Consider the following 17892-nt stretch of genomic DNA (forward strand, 5'->3'; position numbering starts at 1 on the left):
TTCAAATTACCCACAGATTAGTTTGAAGTTTTGTTACTTAATTTGGTTCTTATCTACCAAAATTTCTGACTGAATATTTTTCATAAAACCACTCAACATAACGCTGACCAGTTTTATTAATTAGAATGGAGGTTCTGTAATATCTGATTGGGAAAACGTTTTGGGACACTTCGAATACGTATAGTTTGGGGGTTCTTGGATTTCAACTACTTATTTCTGATTAATATTGAGGGTGGCTTAGAGGGTAGCAAGATATCCAAGGAAGGATCTAGTCAACCTCCAAACAACTTGGTCCAACCATCATGATTACCAAGTGTTAACCAAGCTTTTACCAATCTTTTCCTAAATACTGATTTGTACTCGCCATAAGCAAAGTCCATAATGGATTTCTGGTAACATTAAATATGAAGTAAGTAATCCAAATTTATTCAAATCTTATTTTAAACCTGGATATTGATTGTCATATTATGAAGACTAAGTGTTTTAAAACAAAGAGAGTTAGATTTTTAAAATCCGTAGTTAGCGTTTTAAGTTTCTGACAACCCAGGTGTCATTATCGCTAGCTTTTTGAGAATTAAAGAGATGTACGCGGTAAAACGTAAATACGAAAAGCAACATTGAAGGATCGTTTACAAATACTTAATCTGTTTATTGCTGAAAATACTTCTTAGATTTTAAGAAGTTGTACTTTATATAATCTAGCCAAAATTAAGCTTTAACAAGCCTTGTAGTACAAGACTGAAAAGTATGTCTTTATATTATATTGTATTCCTTATCATTCGAATAGATAGACCAAGTTTAGGCGACCTTTTCTTTTCGTTTACAACGTTCAAGTAAGAATCTTAACTATAGGAAGAGCAGGAGGAATCAATAATTAAAGGAAGAAACTACATGAGATGGAGGAAACAACAGTTGATATGCTGTACTCTGTAACGGTCTCGTAGTCAGCTCTCTTTCCAATAGACCATTCTCTCTCCATTCGAGAAACTAAAATTTATCCATTTTGTTTCATCAAGTTAAGAAGCCAATTCGCGAAAGTGGTTCTCTTTCTTTTCCTAAATTGAAGAATATAGATTACTAGCTAGTTTCTGAAGGAAGCACTCCCTTTAACAACCTCGAAATCCTCGAAACTAAGCGACAAAATTTGATGGACATGTATATTTGTAGAAGGCTTTAAATAAAAAAAAGAGCCTTTTGACGTTTCAAATTATCCAACAGGGGAGACTAGCAGCTCCTATTAAGATGAGATCTATTTTTATTAAAACGATTTTATATTTATAATAAATATATTAATAAGTTGGATTTTCTAGTCCATGTCAAGTCAACTTAATAATTCACTTTAATAATAATATTTTTAACCTTCAAAATAAAACTTCTCTGATCTAATATCAAACCCTTAACAAATGCCTCTTCTGAGCTGGACTCCAAACTATGCATGAATCCACTGCAATTGAGAGTCTAAATCTTCAGCTTTCTGAAATAAAATTATTTTAGAATCAATTAGGAACTGGTAGCCAATCAAAGTAATCAAAAGAATGAAGTGATATTTTTATTATTTATTTCATATTATAACTTTTTGGAATATCAATGAAAAACGTGCCATTTATTACAAATAAAGAAATATTTACAATTTATTTTTATAAGTTATGGGCTGACCTACCGCAGATAATTATTTAAATTCTGTAGTTTTAATTATTTTTTAATTTTATATGTTTCATTAAACTCAGTAGTATTTTTATTCATTCAAAGATGTAGTTTGGTGGACCTGCCAATGTAAACGTAACTTCCTCAGGTTTTATTAAAAATAAATCTTTTTTTCTAAGTTAATTCCTTTTAAATAGTAACTAACGGACATTTCATCAAATTTGATGCAAGAGTTCAAAAACTACAACATCCTCTGTTACGACTTCTCGTGTGACAACTTAAAAAATTCGTTTAATCGACAGTAAGTAACTATAAATTCCAACTTAACTGTTCGGCCGGGAAGTTGAGGATTGCAGATGAGGCAAAAAGGATGAGGCGGTAGAGACGGTCAGCGATGTATATTTGCATAAAAGTGTTTGTGGGAGGGTTCACATAAAAAAGAGCTTTTTGACAACAATTTTGTCTTCCGTTGGATGCACAGGCGATTTGTAAGTTTCTTGTGGAAGAGTATCTGATCTTGGGATGTCTCATCCTTTCTGAGTGTTAGTATGGTTACGATAACGACATTTAATCGTAAGTTGAGCAGCTGGACTCATTGCCGCAACGGAGCAAGAAGCCCGGCTTGTAAAGTGTTTCGAAAAAAAGATGTGATTGTGTAGTCCATTCGTCTGCCCGCGCACTCTCATAACAGCGCAAGACATCGAACCTGCTCTAGAACTCTGCCATAAATCTCTCATAAAACTTCAGATCAGCTACGGAAGTGTTCAAGCTATCATTAGGAAGGAATTTTGATATCGGAAAGGTCAATGCACAATGGGTTTCAGAAAGGAATGAAAATGCAGCCGGATGGAAATGGCGAGAAAATTTAGAGGAAAACTTTTATATGTTTAACATTTTATTATTCATGTTTTACTGAATGTTGAAGATTACGATTCTTGTTTTACGCTGCAATTTTCTTAATACTAAGCAAATGGATAACCCTCATAAATTTCTAAATACCAACCGTTCAATGATGTGAAATAAGAAATTTCACAGAATTAATGAAATAGTTGTAGAAGCTTTTCCAATGAGACAACCAATATGGCCAAGGAAACTAAACAATAATAGAAGTGATCACAATTCATTATTTTCTAAACGCAAATTAACAATAAATATAAATACAAATTTCTTTTAAAAAAAAAATATATATATAATAGTACAGCTAATTACATTTAAATTACATTAAAATTATCACTTAAGTTCGTGGGGTTCTCCTAGATTTTGTTCTTTTTTAAATATTCTATAACATTGTTTCAATTAAATATGTACTAGACTCGAAACAACAAATGAGTAGGATTGTTCTTCAAGTAATAAATATGTATGTATCAAATAAATAAATAAAATATTCGGTGTGGACATCAGAAAGCCGATTTTAAGAAGATTTTCTTAATTTTGGATATCTGCAACAAAATACAAAATAACATTTTTTAATTTAGTTTTACGTATTTCTAATTAACTTCTATCTATTAGAAGTAGGGGGAGGATTACGAAATAGATCTTGATGAACTTTGGAGATTACTTGAAAATTCAAAAATCTGGAAGGGCACTCATAGAAGGAAAAGGAATAGTTCAAGGTTAGTGTACTGGATTCCCACGTTTGAGATCCCGTGTTTAAGTCCAAACGTCCACTCTTAAATTTGTGTTTCATTTCTAGGAACTTTCTTACAGTCCAGAGAGAAGTGAACATTTTTGAGGATAGAACTCCGGGCATTAGTGCCTTGAATGTTGTAACAAAATTTTTTTTCGATTGTTCTTAATTTGACTAGCTGACGGAACTGCAGTCAAATAATGTAGGAAAGTAATTGGTTAAGCCGTCCAAAACACGCTGTTCATTCTCCCACTTCAAGCAGGAAGTTACTGTTGTTGTTTAGATTTAAATCTACGTTCTCCTGAAATTAATTTTTAGGCAATAAGTTTCTAATAAAACTGATTGATTATTGTCCAAATATTAAATATATTGATTGAACGACGGAAGTTCAGTTTCGGAAGGATGGAACGCAGGCAGAAGAACGCAGTCCATTGTTTCCATGGTGATACCAGAGCGTTAAACAAGTAAAACGCTAGATAAACTAACTTCACCTCGTCGAAAATAAGAAATCTAGTTCTACTGTAAACGCAATAGTCCTCGAAAAGATGGTGGTGGTGGCTGGAAAAAGCTAAAAGAAAATAAATGTTACGTCAAAGTAGTGGACACAATCCGAATAACTTGGGACTTGAATTTTAGATAAATTTTCATGAGGATGGAGAATGTAAATACCACTTTTAAAAAAAATCACTTATCAGTAAAATAACTGTAAACACCTCCTATATAATTTAACATAGGCACGAAATAATTATTGTAAAAATGAAGTTTAAATTTATAACCTAGGTTAGGCAAATTAGTGCTTTGAGATACGTTTTTTTTCAAATGTTTACCTATTTTTTCTATACTTATTGTATGTAATTTTGATTTATAAGATTTCAGCATTTACTATGTTAATTAATAATTATTCATAATTATTTATGTTAACATTAAATTGTCATTAAAAATGTAAAAATTGTAATTGACTGGGTGACAAATTGCCTGCGAATGGTACTTATACTATTTGAACATGCTGGGCTGTATTGCTGGTTAGTAGTAATATTCCGCTCAGGCTGGAACGGCAAGTTGAACTCAGAAATGCTTTTATATGTTTGAAATGAGAAATATTAAGCACTTACCACACATTAAATGTAGTTGAAGAAATTTTAAGTGATTAAGTTTTGAAATATTCTGTTCATATACACACTTACATACCCAGAAAAGCACACATAGAAATAGCTTTTTAATTTTAAAAGGAATTCAATATGTTAGGAAAATTCATAATTTCAGATAAATCGATCAAGCGGAAGTACTATTTTAGAGAGTTTATTAGTTTTTTGAATTTAACGATTTTTGGTTTTGCTCTAAACTTCTGTTTAAATCATAAGTAATTACTTAGATTGCTCACAACACTTGAATTTTTATAAAACAACTCTGGAAAATATTTATTGGAGTAAATTTTTGTCATTTCATTAGGAAAAACAGTAAATATGTGAGCCAAGAATTGATAGCGATAATATTCTTCAAGTTTACTTCCTACTTAACAACCTCGCCGGACATTTCTCCCATCATTCTGTTAAAGAATGGTTGTTTTGCTGTAAGTGCAAACGTCCTAACCTAGCTCTATATTTCAATATTGTCCAATTTTTTAATTGGTTAGCATCCTCTATCCAGCTGTATTTAATAGCAAAATATTCTTTAGTATTACGACTCATGAGAGTGCCTTCTACAAATTATTGAGCCACGATTAGTAGCGATATTCAGACATACATTTAACTTCACATTCTTTGCCGCTTTTCTTTTTATGAAGTTTGGAACGCATCAATTTTGTGCACTTATTCGCCATAATAATTATTTTAACACAATTAATGACTTAATATCCTTATTTAGAAGAATTGATCGATTGATCGGATTCCAATTGTTAGAATTTAAAGAAAGAAAACTAAAAGAGTTATTTATTTAACAAATGATGATGCTAAAAAAGCCCCTAATAAGAAAGCAGCTTTATGTTTTGTCCGGATGTTAGCTGAAACTTTTAGCGCTGAGTTACAGCCGTCTTCATGTCGACTTCAACTTACTACCGACAGCTGTGCGCTGGCTGGTTCGAAAATAGAGCCGCAGCATCTCACGCTGCACTAGGTCCACCCATCTTCCCTTCTTCCACCTATTTGGAGTGTTTTAATTTGGGGGAACAAAGTATTTATAATACAGTCATTTTTTCGATTTATTTGCTTACTTAAACGTATCATTAGTACGATTTTTAGCATCCAATAAGTATAAAACAGAACGCTGATTAGTATTAATAACTTTCATGCGAAAAAATTTCAGCCTGAAGTTTGAATTTGCAATTTGTGAATAGCTAATTTATAATTAGTTTTTCAGAGATAGATTAGGTTAAGCAATCATTAAGTCTCTCTATTCCTGAAAATCAAGATAAAGAAAATATCTTACAAAAAAAAACAAACACATTTTTACCTTTTACATTAAACATTTGGATCTTGATTGATCTTGACAGCAAAATCAAGACCAGTTTTAAAATTTTATCGCCTGCGAAATTGCTCTTCCTTTACTACTGAAACAAATAAATTATTGAATGAAATTTTTACATGATTGAATCATTTATAATAGTTTCTGCAATTAATCCTAATCTAAATCTCTACATTAAGGTCTCTCGCCTTCCATCTTCATTTCTTGAAAAGGTATGTGAGTGAATAATAGGTAGGTTCGCTTTCAACTTGCAGTTGCTTTTTGCTTAATATGGGAGATCTAAGGATGTATTAGATACAGCTGATGCCGAGCAATGTGTACCTTCAAGAGCTTTCAGTTCCACTCCTGCTGTACAGTTTGGTGCTAAATATCGCAACAAATAAACTATTAGATACTAACTATCCGTGGTTGAATGCGACCAGTACGAAGGGTATCTGATACTGGCAGCCTCTATCGTAGCGTTTCTACTGCAGCTGGTCGTGGTGTAGGTACCAAAACTGGTAGCATTAGCGCCTGTAGAACTCGCACAAAAGTCAGCTGTAACAAATGTAATGTTGGTTACGTTAAAAAAAGTTATGTTGGTTGATCGACTGTAAAGAATATAAACAAAATTACTACGAATAAATTACAATACTTCGCAAATATGAAAGCTATGTTTGATAATTTGAGTCACAAGTTTAGTGTGAAACGGAAACATAAGTGAAGTTGAAATATTTACATCAAATTGATTAATCAACCAATCAGGGATACAGGAAACATGCGTGCTGCGACGGATAAAACCATATTATCCATCATTGCGGACCAAACCACATTTTTGACAATTTGATTTTAACTTGGGATTCTTGCAGTTCCAAAAATTGACTACAAAGTGGGTGAACGTGAGGGAAATTAACAAGGTACAAGAGTGATTCTTTAGTTTTAACATCTGCATTGATGTGATTATCATTACACATCAAAGTGTATAATCAGTATTGTAGATCTGGTACCATAACAATGTGTTGTTGCGAGTAAAGACATTAAGAAACACTAATGAGCTATTCATATTAACTGACTCTTAAAAACAGTACTAATTAATCCAAAATAATTAAGTACACAATCGTACATGCCGATTCTTTCAGCGGACTTATCGCCAGCTACAGGGAACATACCTAAATTAGGTATGTAATTTACTAATCCATACTTTTTTATTAACTTGTTTTAAAAAATGTTTCTAGAGAGCCTCAAAGTGGAGATCTGCCATTTAACAATCCACACTGCTTTAGTTTCCGGGTTCCCTGAGTATTCCAGGATTCTAGGGAACGAGTATGGAAGAAGAACAAGTGATATTCCTTCCCTAACGGAAGCCGTTCATTTATACAATCTAATCTTAGTCCACACTCATAACCTACTACCCTTCAACGTGTACTATCTAACAGGAATCAAGAATAATGTGGGAAATTCATTTTTCAGCTAACATACCTTAGCTATGATTTAGAAAATTCAGCCGGAATACTTACCCATGGAAGGAGCCAATTGATTGTAGCCATTCATTCCAGAAATTGCCATTGTTTGTACCGACTGAAGCGGAGTCTGCAGCTAATAACACACAAGGAACCATAAATAACATTCTAAATCTATTGCTATAACATCTAAATTAATCTTAATATTTTAAATTATTTGAAAAGATAGAGAAAGTCCATCATGTCACAATAAGCAGTAAAAACGTGCCTTTTAATTTATTATAAGGACAATTATCTCAAACAATTCGACATATTCATAAGTTTAGCTTTCATTTTCCGTTTAATTCAATAGAGCAATGCGAGAAATTTGTTTGTGTTATGTTGTTGTCTCACGTATTGCAATAATTTGTCATGGTCATCTTGTTCTGGTAACTGGTTTTCTTCATAGGATCGGCGGTGTAAGGTTGTATAAGATAGCTGACACATGATGAAGTCATGTACCTTTCAGAACATTTTTCATCAAGAATCGATCACGAGAAAGCTTCCAGCAAGATAACTGCTGGACCAAAAAGAGTTTAGCTATAGGTGGGACGCTGCTTCATCACTACAAGCCAGAAACAAAACTGAATTGTAATTAAAAATAAAAATCATCTTTCATCTGGACAATCACCTGCCCGCAAAGGTGCCTTGGCAATGGAAAACTGATGAATTTGAAGCATGAATTATTAGGACATCAATCCTTTACACTAGATTTGCAGCTGTTGACTTTTACCTACTCTAAATCCACGGAAATTTGTGGTTGTTTCTTTTCAAACCTTTTCTTGTCAAATGAGGCTGCTGGAGACGGAAAACTTGCCCCTCTTCGAGAACCACACTTCAGAGATGGAATCTATTAATTGGAAAATCTTTGGGTAAAGGACATTGATCTAAGAGAGGACTCCGTAAAGTAATAGGTTTTAACAATTATAAGAATCTAAAATATCAAATTCACTCTCTGAGATAATACAATTATCCAATGATAAATTTAGTTTGATTCCAATAAACACATGGGTTCTGGCAGCAATATGGAGTTCGGGAGGCTGTAATAAGATTAGAAGTTTTATTACCGTGTTATTCAACATACCACTCGTAAAGATGGATTGAAACTTACAAATCTAGGAATGTCTTCTCCAAATGCTGAAAAACAGGCACCCGATAAGGATTTTGTATAAAGAGAACTAAACAGAAGTGATTTTCATTTTTTTTTTTTTTAATCGTAGAAAATGACCCAAAGAAAACCGAAAAACCACAAAAATTTGAGAAAACATCATTTCTTTGGTTAGGTTAGTTTATAATTTCTAGTAAAATCTTTTATGTTATAAAGATGAAAGTGAATAAGAATGGTACCTGCGTTTGCAATGCAGAATTGTAGCTAGAGTATGATGAGGTGCTCATGTGTTGGCCAGATGCATAGGGAAGCTGAGCTGCAGTTGATTGCATTCCCCAGGATCCGCAACTGCAAGAAAATTAGGATATTTAATCTAAACGATTGTACTGCCTAGACTATTCCTTGTCTACAATATTTAATATGTAGTGCTGTAAATGTAAAAGGAGTGTAAATAATGGAAAGCCAATCACCAGAGAGACAGTCCTCTTGTAACATATGAGAACTGCACACAGAATTTTAATCATTGCCAGTGGCGCACCCTAAATATGTTTATGGGGTTTGGTTTAAAAAAGTAAATGCTTTATTATTATTTTCATTTACTATTAACTTCATTTAGACTGCAACACTATCACTTTCTCAATGAGGGTGTTCTGAGAATATGTTTACAAAATATATTAGGCAACTGATCTCCTAAACATTAATAATTTGAGAATAACTAATAATTAAGTTATTAACTTTAAAGTTAGAGCCCAGTGAGGTTCTCGGACGGCTACAAACGAGAAGAAAGTAAGCACGGTGCTTTTCTGCGTTATGATATTAGGCAAGTCCAGGTAAGCCGGCCAAGAAAAAAATAAATTGTACTGCTGACATGATTATAAGAGAAGCATGAACGGTTCTAGAGTGGTCATTCTCTCAAACATGCAGGTGGCTGTTCAGGCTAGGAATTAATTCAAGGCGGTATTGACGGTATTGGTAAACTGCTTTGTAAATTTTTAAGAGTATTGCTACAGCTTATTGCCTGGGTTCCTAGACATTCCGGATATTAGATTAATATTAGAGTACATACCAAAACATTTCTTACACGAATTCAAACCAGGATAGACGCTCTGTCCAGTAAGGAACGGAGCAGCTCTTTAGTTAAAAAGTTAACTTGAAGTTAAAAACGGCAATACCAATGGTGCCATCAATAGACCTGAGCCACTTACGGCATAGTAAAATACTGCAGTAATGCAGCCAGGAAAGATTGGAAGCAAAAATATTCATAGCAATGGTAAGTAAAACTTCGAAGGCAAACGAAAAAGCTCACCAATTGTCTAAGTTTACTAAGTGTTTTACACCAAAAAAAGGTTAGGGTCCTGGGTATCCATTTTTTTTTTTTTTTACTCATTGGCTTTTGACTCCTTAATTAATTTTCCTCCGCGCCTGCGTCCTTGCGTTGGACAACCAATTTTATTCCCAATTAAATTTTCACTAATTTTAAGGTGCATTAATATTACATTTATTGCACATTTTTCCATTACAAAGCTTACAGATACAAACTTCAATGTTTTGAAGCAGTTTAAAATTAATTATTTCAATCAATGATTTTTTATCAATTTAGTAAGAACTTATTTATTAAAAGCTAAGATGATTCTAATTAAAGACTGAAGAATTACAGACAACTCACCTTGCAGGGTAAGGATACGGCGGGTGTAAGAATGTCCTGTGGAGATATGGGTTGTCGTGATACATCTTCGTAGTTTTATACCTTTTCATTCTACGTCTCCTTTGATAATTGCCATTTTCAAACATATCACCATGACTAGGATCTGATAGTAGATTAAATTTCTAACTTTAAAACATTCGTATAAATAATTTAATAAAAAATTAAATAGAAATCTTTTATAAATTTTTTTTTTATTTATTTATTTAAGGCGCGTCAACATCTCAGGTTATTGGCGCCCGGAGCTTTTTCCAGTGCACTGCCGGCCTCCGGACAGTGTTCTCTCGTTACAGACAACACTGTCCATCACCGGACAGTGAGCTGTAAGAAGCTCCTAGGAAGAGAAAATCTAAGGGTCATCAGCTGGATTCGAACCCGGGACCTCCGCGTGGGAGTCCAGTATGCTAACCTCATAGCTAATCCCTTCCCTCTTTTATAAATAAAAATGTGGACAAACCTACGGTCCAATAGTTCCCTTTCCTCTCACCACCTCCTTCTCTGGCTACTTTGACGAAACATTCGTTTAAACTAAGATTGTGACGAATAGAGTTCTGCCATCCTTTTTTATTGTTCTCATAATATGGAAATCTGCTGAGGATATAGTTGTATATTTCTGAAAGTGTGGCTCTCTTCGATGGACTATTCTCTATGGCCATGGTTATCAACGCCACATACGAGAACGGTGGCTTTTTTTCCTTATCCGTACTGCGAGCACCTGCACTACTGTTGCCCACATTTCCACTTCCTGTACCAGACGCTGATGGCGTGGAACTTGAACAATCTGCATCGCTGAAACAGTTTGACTTAAAGAGAATCTCATACTAGTCACTGCTTTCAGTGATGGCATCCTACCTGCTCGCGCGAACCAATTTTGAAAATAATGAAACCTTGGAGAACTGGTTATTAAAAATAACTGAATTACTCGTGACTTCAGTTTTGAATCGTGCGCCATGCCCTGCAGTGTTGCAACAGAAGACTGCCTATAAGTCGGGAGCCGTACTACAAAATTGCAACCTCGCCGTAATCTGTGTTGCAATATTGTACTCAATAGTACTAAAATATGGTATTTTTAAAGCAAAGTGAGGCTAGGTAAGTGATTTGTTTTCACTCTTAAAACGTAAAGAATAGGTTCCTAGATATCACTTTGACTTTATGGAACCGGTTCATAAAAATTTAGAATGCCATCACTGGCTACTTCCTTTAGGTTGATTAATGAATGACCATTTACTTCTCTGACAGAAATGGAGGTCAATGTCTTTTTCCGTTTCATGGGGAAAAACATCAGCTCAGCTTTCCAAAATTGATTTTTAATTGGAATTTGGATGCTAACAACCATCAACATTTAAAAGGAAAGGAAGGGTTGAAAGTAAACAAAAATTAATATCGCTACAAGGGTAATTATAAAGGTAAGTTATGTTGAGAAAATCTTTGAAGTGCAGCTTTATAAGAAAATGAAATTTTGAATTGGGGAGTGTTCGGTTACTCTTGGCCGGGTTATGTGGATTAACTTGTACTTCAATTCGTGGTACATGAAAGATACTTAAATTAATATCAGTTCGAAAAATTGTTACACTAAATTATGAGCTTCCGCTCGATACTCCTGATTGGTAACCAGATTGCAAAACCGCCTGAAAAAAACAGTTTATTAAATATAGCTCTGTGATTGAGTGTTAAGTTTAGCTTTGTAGATATTGTGCAAGTTCAGCTTTATTAATGGGAGAATGGCGGTAAAACCAAAGTAAGAACTAAGAGATCGATTGGTTCTTCTTTGTTGGGCTGTACATATCTTAGAACGAGAAATCCTTTTAAAGTGTAAAATGCGTATGCATGTGTATAGATCTGGGGTTTTCTGCGGATGCACACACTCACACTCTACTTCCTCTGTTGGCCTGTTCCAATCAAGGATCTTAAACCTTATTTCCTCACACTCCAAACAGTCTGAACATGAGATGAAAATTTTGCTTCCTCGTTGATCACACAAATTTTAAACTACAAAGAGATCAGAATGACTCCAATGGTCAGAAAGGGATTCAACAATAGTTTGAAAGATGTCCATTGCCAATAGACAAGATGATTGTCTATGAGTTCCAGAATCCAGATAGGCATATGACGACAATAAGCCACAACATGAAAAAAAGGGTGGTTCCTACTTTAGCCAACTTATTTCCTTCTAATGTGACCCAGACAAGAAAAACATCCAACGTTTTTCCTTCGATCTTCTGAACCTTCCAGAACAAATTTCCAGAGGATGTCATTAGAATTTAGGACGCCTTTAGCCAGCCCAAATATCTGGGTCCAATTCAAACACCTTCTAAGTTGAGTCTTGAACCCATACTTCCAAAATATAACAAAGAAGGAAGAAAATTAGACATTGGGGAGTAGTTTCTTCATTCAAACAGAAAATGACATTTTGGTATTTGAGGTGCATCCGTTGCAGCACTGCCACATTTAGGTGCATCTAAATTGAAGAAGAAGAAGAAAAAAAAATTAATTAAATGAATTTTACAGAGAGTGCATTATCGAAATTAAGGTTAATGACTTGGTTTGGACGCAGAAATAGTAAATAAGAAGTCTTTTAGAAGTAAATAGCAAAACTCACTTGTGTTGTTGCTTAGGTGGTGAAAATGTGGTAGTTGAAACACTAGCAGACGCTGTTGACAAAGGCGCCAATAATTCATCAGGATATACAGTTATCTGTTTACCATCGCTCAGTTCTTTAAGATCATATCCTGAAATGAGTTTTCACTTTAGTAGTGGCAGAACACTGTAAACATTTCAAAGTATTCATTGAAGTTACAATATTTATCTCAAAATACAATATTATATGTTTTTATAATGCAGAAGATGGAGATACAGATAAAGATGGAGATAGCTGCAATCCTAGATGTTGGAAGTCAAGATCTTGAGAGGATCAAATAGCGAAATAATAAATAGGGATTTACTGACGTTGCCTAATCGAAAAATCATATTCTAAGAGGAATTAATAATATTTTAGAATGGTAAATAACCTGAAAAGGAAAGCTATATCGTACTATAATAGCGACTTGAATCAGCCAATCCTCGGGGTATACCCCCCAAAGCATTCACACAAAATACATACACATCATTACAATTTATTGATTAGCGTGAATGTTTTATAAGGCTAAGTGTAAGACCTAGACAACCATGGTTTAAGGGAACTGTCACTAATAAATGAGTCGTTACGACAATAAGCAGGCTGAGAGCGAACCACGTGGTTTGCGGATCATATCTACACAGGATCAACAAAAGGTCCTCTCCTCTTTGCGTAGATTGCAATGAGGAGGAGGATTTCAAACATATGATAATGATATGTCCACGTTATGTGGTAGAAAGGAAACGAATGTTTGACGACTTATACATTTAGATGCACCATTTCGCTACGAAGACATAATTTTCTCCACCAACATAGATGTGCTTAAGTCTATAGCAGAGCTAGCAATGAAATATGAATGTATTATAGCCGATTAGAATGAATGCAAGAAAATGATTAGAGAAGGATTACGTGATTTTAATTTCGGTTAAGCTATAAGGATGGCAGGAATATAGAGTACTGATCCATCCATTAGTTGTAGTATACGTAAATAGTTGGATATAGTAGAGGGATGAAAGTGTGAAGCGAATGTATTTATAAGTAAGAATTGAGAGTGAGTGATATTCTAGTGATAAGCACCTAGACGATGCTGGCTGTATGGCGAAAGCCAATGACAAAAAAAGTGAAATTTTTGCGTTAAGGAGTAGAGAATGCAATCGTTAAAGGCGCTAATGACGCTAGCAGTTGAAGCGCCGAAAAAAAAATCACCACAATAGGAGAAAAGGGAACAACGTAAAAAATATTTGTAATAAAAGGTTTTGCTTTATTAGTGGGGAAGGAATAAGACTATGACAGCAAATTATTGGGAGCGCTTGGAGGAGTTCATGAAGTCTATGTTCAATAATTGACACTTAGTTATTACCGTCAGCACTTTGCTATATTGCTGATATGGAGTATACAGCGGTACATTATGGTTCGAAACATGGTCTCGTTAAAAACTAATTCGAATGGCCATGATACAGAAGCTCGAAAAAAAATGCGGGTTAGAATTCAATGTGAAGAAAGAAGATGATGAATATTCCAATATTTCCATTTTGCAGGAATAACAAAGGAAAGTTATGAATACGATGAAACCCTGGTTAAGAAAGAGGTATATGAAGTATAGGGAAAGCTCAATGGTAGCATTTCTGGCGGGTCATCGAAAACGTTCGAGGGTAGAGAAAAGAAAAATTAAGAAATAATTAAAAGGAGATGTTTTGAAAACGATGAGGAGAATTCGAAAATCTGAAAATCACTAACCATTTTCTCTTAATACAATAATTATTGAGGTTCTAGCTTTTACTTCTTTTCCTAACTACAAAACATATTTGCTTTTAGCTAACATTATACCACTTTAGAACTGTAAATTTCACTGAAATTACTTTTTTATGCCCCTCACACAGCCATACCGAGTGTACGAAGAAGCCACAAAGTTAAGGTGTTTTGGGTTCGATTCCCGGTCTAGGCCTATCAATTGATTAAATGGGTTATGTGAAAAATTTATAGTAAAGTGTGTTAGCTAGCTGTTTCCATCTAAGAAAATAATAAAATATTTAAAATACAGATAATGATTAGAAAAGTAAACAAATGAAGCAAGTTTGTAAAAATTTAATTTAATGTGACTAGATAGTCTAAGAAGAGAAAATGAGGTAATAAGATCAATCAGAAACTGTAAATTCCATTTTTCATTATTTGCAAAAAGAGTAACGTTTTAATGTATTGTTTCTGTTGGTACGGTCACTTTTGGTTTCTATTTCCTGCACAAATTAGAGAGATGAAGATTTGGAGAAAGAGAGAAAAAGCTTTCAATAATTCCATATACTGTACCTAGTAGGCCTACAGGAAATTATCCCAAAGATAATAAATAATCAAGAATATAAACTAATAAAAAAGAATTACCTCACAATGGCTAAATCTAATAAATATTTAACAAGTGCAATAACAACAGAAGTAAATGTTATTACAGAAAGAAATAGTTGTGGAGGACTATTGCAGTACCCGTTATCCGGAATTCCAACAATCCCTTCATCAACTGCACCAACAGCTACCCGTTTGTAATGCTGAATATACCTCGATTGTTGCTTTAGACATTCTATATAGCAGGGGTGTCAATTAAACCACGGGCCACTTGGTGCAACAGGCAAGATTCACGAAGGCCACAACATATTTACAAAATTTTTCCTAGTTTTCCTTTATCTGGATTCTCAGAGACTGAGAACAGACAATCTTCACTAAGGCAGGTAGAAGTTTATCACTTAATCTTGATCTGTATGCCGTTTTATTTAACTTCATTAACGGAAATAGTTCCTCACGCAAGGACTTACTCCCAAAATAACAAAATTTGTGCAGCAAACATTTTTGGGTATTTCTCACCTAAATAAGTACTTATTTGGAGAATTCCTACTTCGTCTTTTAAAACCCAATCATTCTGCAATCCCACTGAGAGTAGCCAGACATATCATTTCTAAACGTCGCCGCAACTGAGTCAGCCCGCAGGCCTTCGGTAAGGCACTGGGCCATGTGTAGACTCGTCTTCAATAGTTAAAGGGTTAACGAGGAATTGGTGTATACGGTATTGCCTCAATCTCCATAAGCGCTATTTTCTTCATAACAATTCTTTATATTTTCATTTTATTTCAGTACATCGTGAGCCACAAGAAATTACATCGGGGGACGCCAGTTTGATACCGAATGTACAGAATCAAGATACTTTCTAACGCTCTGATGAGTAAGTCCCAGTTCTTCCAGAAAGTAAGGTAGATGCTCCCCTGGACGAACACGAGCACCCACCACCAAAGCATAGAAAATGACTCATTTCTCTAAGCTGAGCCTAAAATAAGCGCCCGCTAATTGTTTTATATTCTTCGTCTAAATTTTCTACTCTACAATGAATTGTTGAAATATATCAGGAACCTTATAAATTTCATTGTAGAGAAATGCACATTCTGAGGGAATAAGGCTAGGATGTTATAACACCTGTTCATAAATAAGCTGGTAAATGATGTTGCAGTCTAAAGAGGGATATGTTCACCAATCCAAGCTGCTTCATGAAGGAACATGAGGAAAATGTATGTTGTGAAGAAAAATGTGCTTTTCATATTTTAACTGTGTGGCGGAGCTTAGAGGAATGACTATGGAGGGGAACACAAATTCACTCCTCACTGAAAATCTTTGTAGTGCAAATTTGTGACGTGAATTTCCTGAGAGTAACGGTTATAGTTCAAAACAGTTTAATGTGAAATCGAGGTACTCAAGAAACTGGAAATCAAAGCGAAATCTAATGGAATCAAAAAACATATAAATCACTTTGGTGATATTGCTCTTTAGGTTTGATGCGCAGTAGAACATATAATGTAATGCCTATTTTTCAGGAATTAAGTTCTTCCACAGATCAAGAAGGTTTTTTGGTCGTTGATTGCCTCTTTTGGTCGTTGATTGCCTCAAAACTTAAAATGGGAGTTCCACTTTTGACTAAAAAAGAAATATAACATTTTCAGCGCTTTCTAAATTCGCAAGAAAAGTAAATCTTGTTGTAAGGTCAAGAAGATTAAAATGACATAATCGCTCCTGACATTCGCGGGGCCCAGGGCAAAACTGAAACGCATTTTCCTCACTAGTTACTATTCAATTTGCATTTAATAAAAAATCTAATCTAAAAAGCAAACAAACAATAACTATTGCTACAAAAAAAATTAAAAATTGAAAAATGAAAACCCCTGATCCAAAGGGCGACCTTATCGATATTTTTCAAAGATATTAATATAGAAGCACCTGCAAGAATTTGCGGATTAAAACATTATAAAGAGCATGGAAGAGCGAGGTTATTTATCGGTGGTACTTATCGAGCACAACAAACCCGGGCGCAAGCATTACTTCTACACATATAGTATATATTAGGCAAAGCTGCTGACTAAAACAAGTGTTATGTTACCGAACTGCCTTAGCTAATTGGTATCGCCCGAGGGGCACTCTGACTCCTCTGCTAATGGACCATGTAAAAGTATCCTGTACCCTCTTAGTGAGTGCCTTGCCATCTTGAAACTAATTCTCTCTCAATAGAATATTTGAACCTTCTAATCTTTTCAAGACTGGAATTAGTAATCAGTGCTGATGAAGCAAATGCTAAGAAATCTAGCAATAAATACTTTTACATGAATTGTATCGCATTTCTATCCGAGTTGGAACGCCCAACCCCGAGGAAGGGGTTATGAACAGTTAGATTCCCTCTAAAGTACCTCTGTCATTATGATATGATAATAATTATAACTTCTGACTATAAAGTACTTCAATTTGTTACAGGAAGGTGGAATCACAATATTCAAATTAAACAAATTTAGTAGACAAATAAGATGCAAAAATAATACTGTTATTTAGACATAATAAAAAAATTAAGAAAGCACTATTTTGAGTTGGTAAAAGAAGAAGTTATTGTAATTCTGACCAACTACAGAATGGAAATTAGAAATGAATCATGATGCAAATCTGTAAACTAGTTTATCAAAATTGTTTGTCACTTATCAGGTAATTTCTCTTGTTAATATTTATGTAAAATTATTTTAACAAACTCATTAGTATTGGAGCGTAAAAATAAAAGTACCAAGAAATAAAATGCAAAGAATTAAATTTCTAATAAGTACTAATGCTCAATTATGCGCTCCCTAATACGTGTATAATATTAAAGCAGATTATTAGGTTAATTATACTCAAACCTAATTAAAATATACCATAAATATGGATGTATTTAACAAACAACAGGTTAGAAAAAGAGATTTCCATGTTGTT

At 34.2% G+C, this 17892-nt stretch overlaps 1 protein-coding gene across 2 annotated transcripts in view; it reads right to left on the reverse strand.

Moving 5' to 3' along the window:
- Nucleotides 1-1536: 1536 nt before the first annotated feature.
- Nucleotides 1537-17892, reverse strand: part of LOC141449290 (uncharacterized) — a 59064-nt gene continuing 42708 nt past the window's right edge. The window contains exons 3-10 of one of the 2 annotated variants that reach the window (XM_074118554.1): nucleotides 12619-12748; nucleotides 10477-10808; nucleotides 9984-10125; nucleotides 8557-8665; nucleotides 7228-7306; nucleotides 6131-6268; nucleotides 5720-5816; nucleotides 1537-3083 (exon numbers count right to left, since the gene is read on the reverse strand). In XM_074118554.1, coding sequence (XP_073974655.1) covers nucleotides 5785-5816; nucleotides 6131-6268; nucleotides 7228-7306; nucleotides 8557-8665; nucleotides 9984-10125; nucleotides 10477-10808; nucleotides 12619-12748 — 962 coding nt within the window. In that variant the 3' untranslated portion in view covers nucleotides 1537-3083; nucleotides 5720-5784. The remainder of the gene's footprint in view (nucleotides 3084-5719; nucleotides 5817-6130; nucleotides 6269-7227; nucleotides 7307-8556; nucleotides 8666-9983; nucleotides 10126-10476; nucleotides 10809-12618; nucleotides 12749-17892) is intronic. The other variant, XM_074118555.1, reaches the window with a different exon arrangement.

This window comes from Rhodnius prolixus, unplaced genomic scaffold (genome assembly GCF_049639745.1).
Source record: "Rhodnius prolixus isolate KJV_2025 unplaced genomic scaffold, Rpr scaffold_2, whole genome shotgun sequence".
NCBI classification, from domain to species: domain Eukaryota; kingdom Metazoa; phylum Arthropoda; class Insecta; order Hemiptera; family Reduviidae; genus Rhodnius; species Rhodnius prolixus.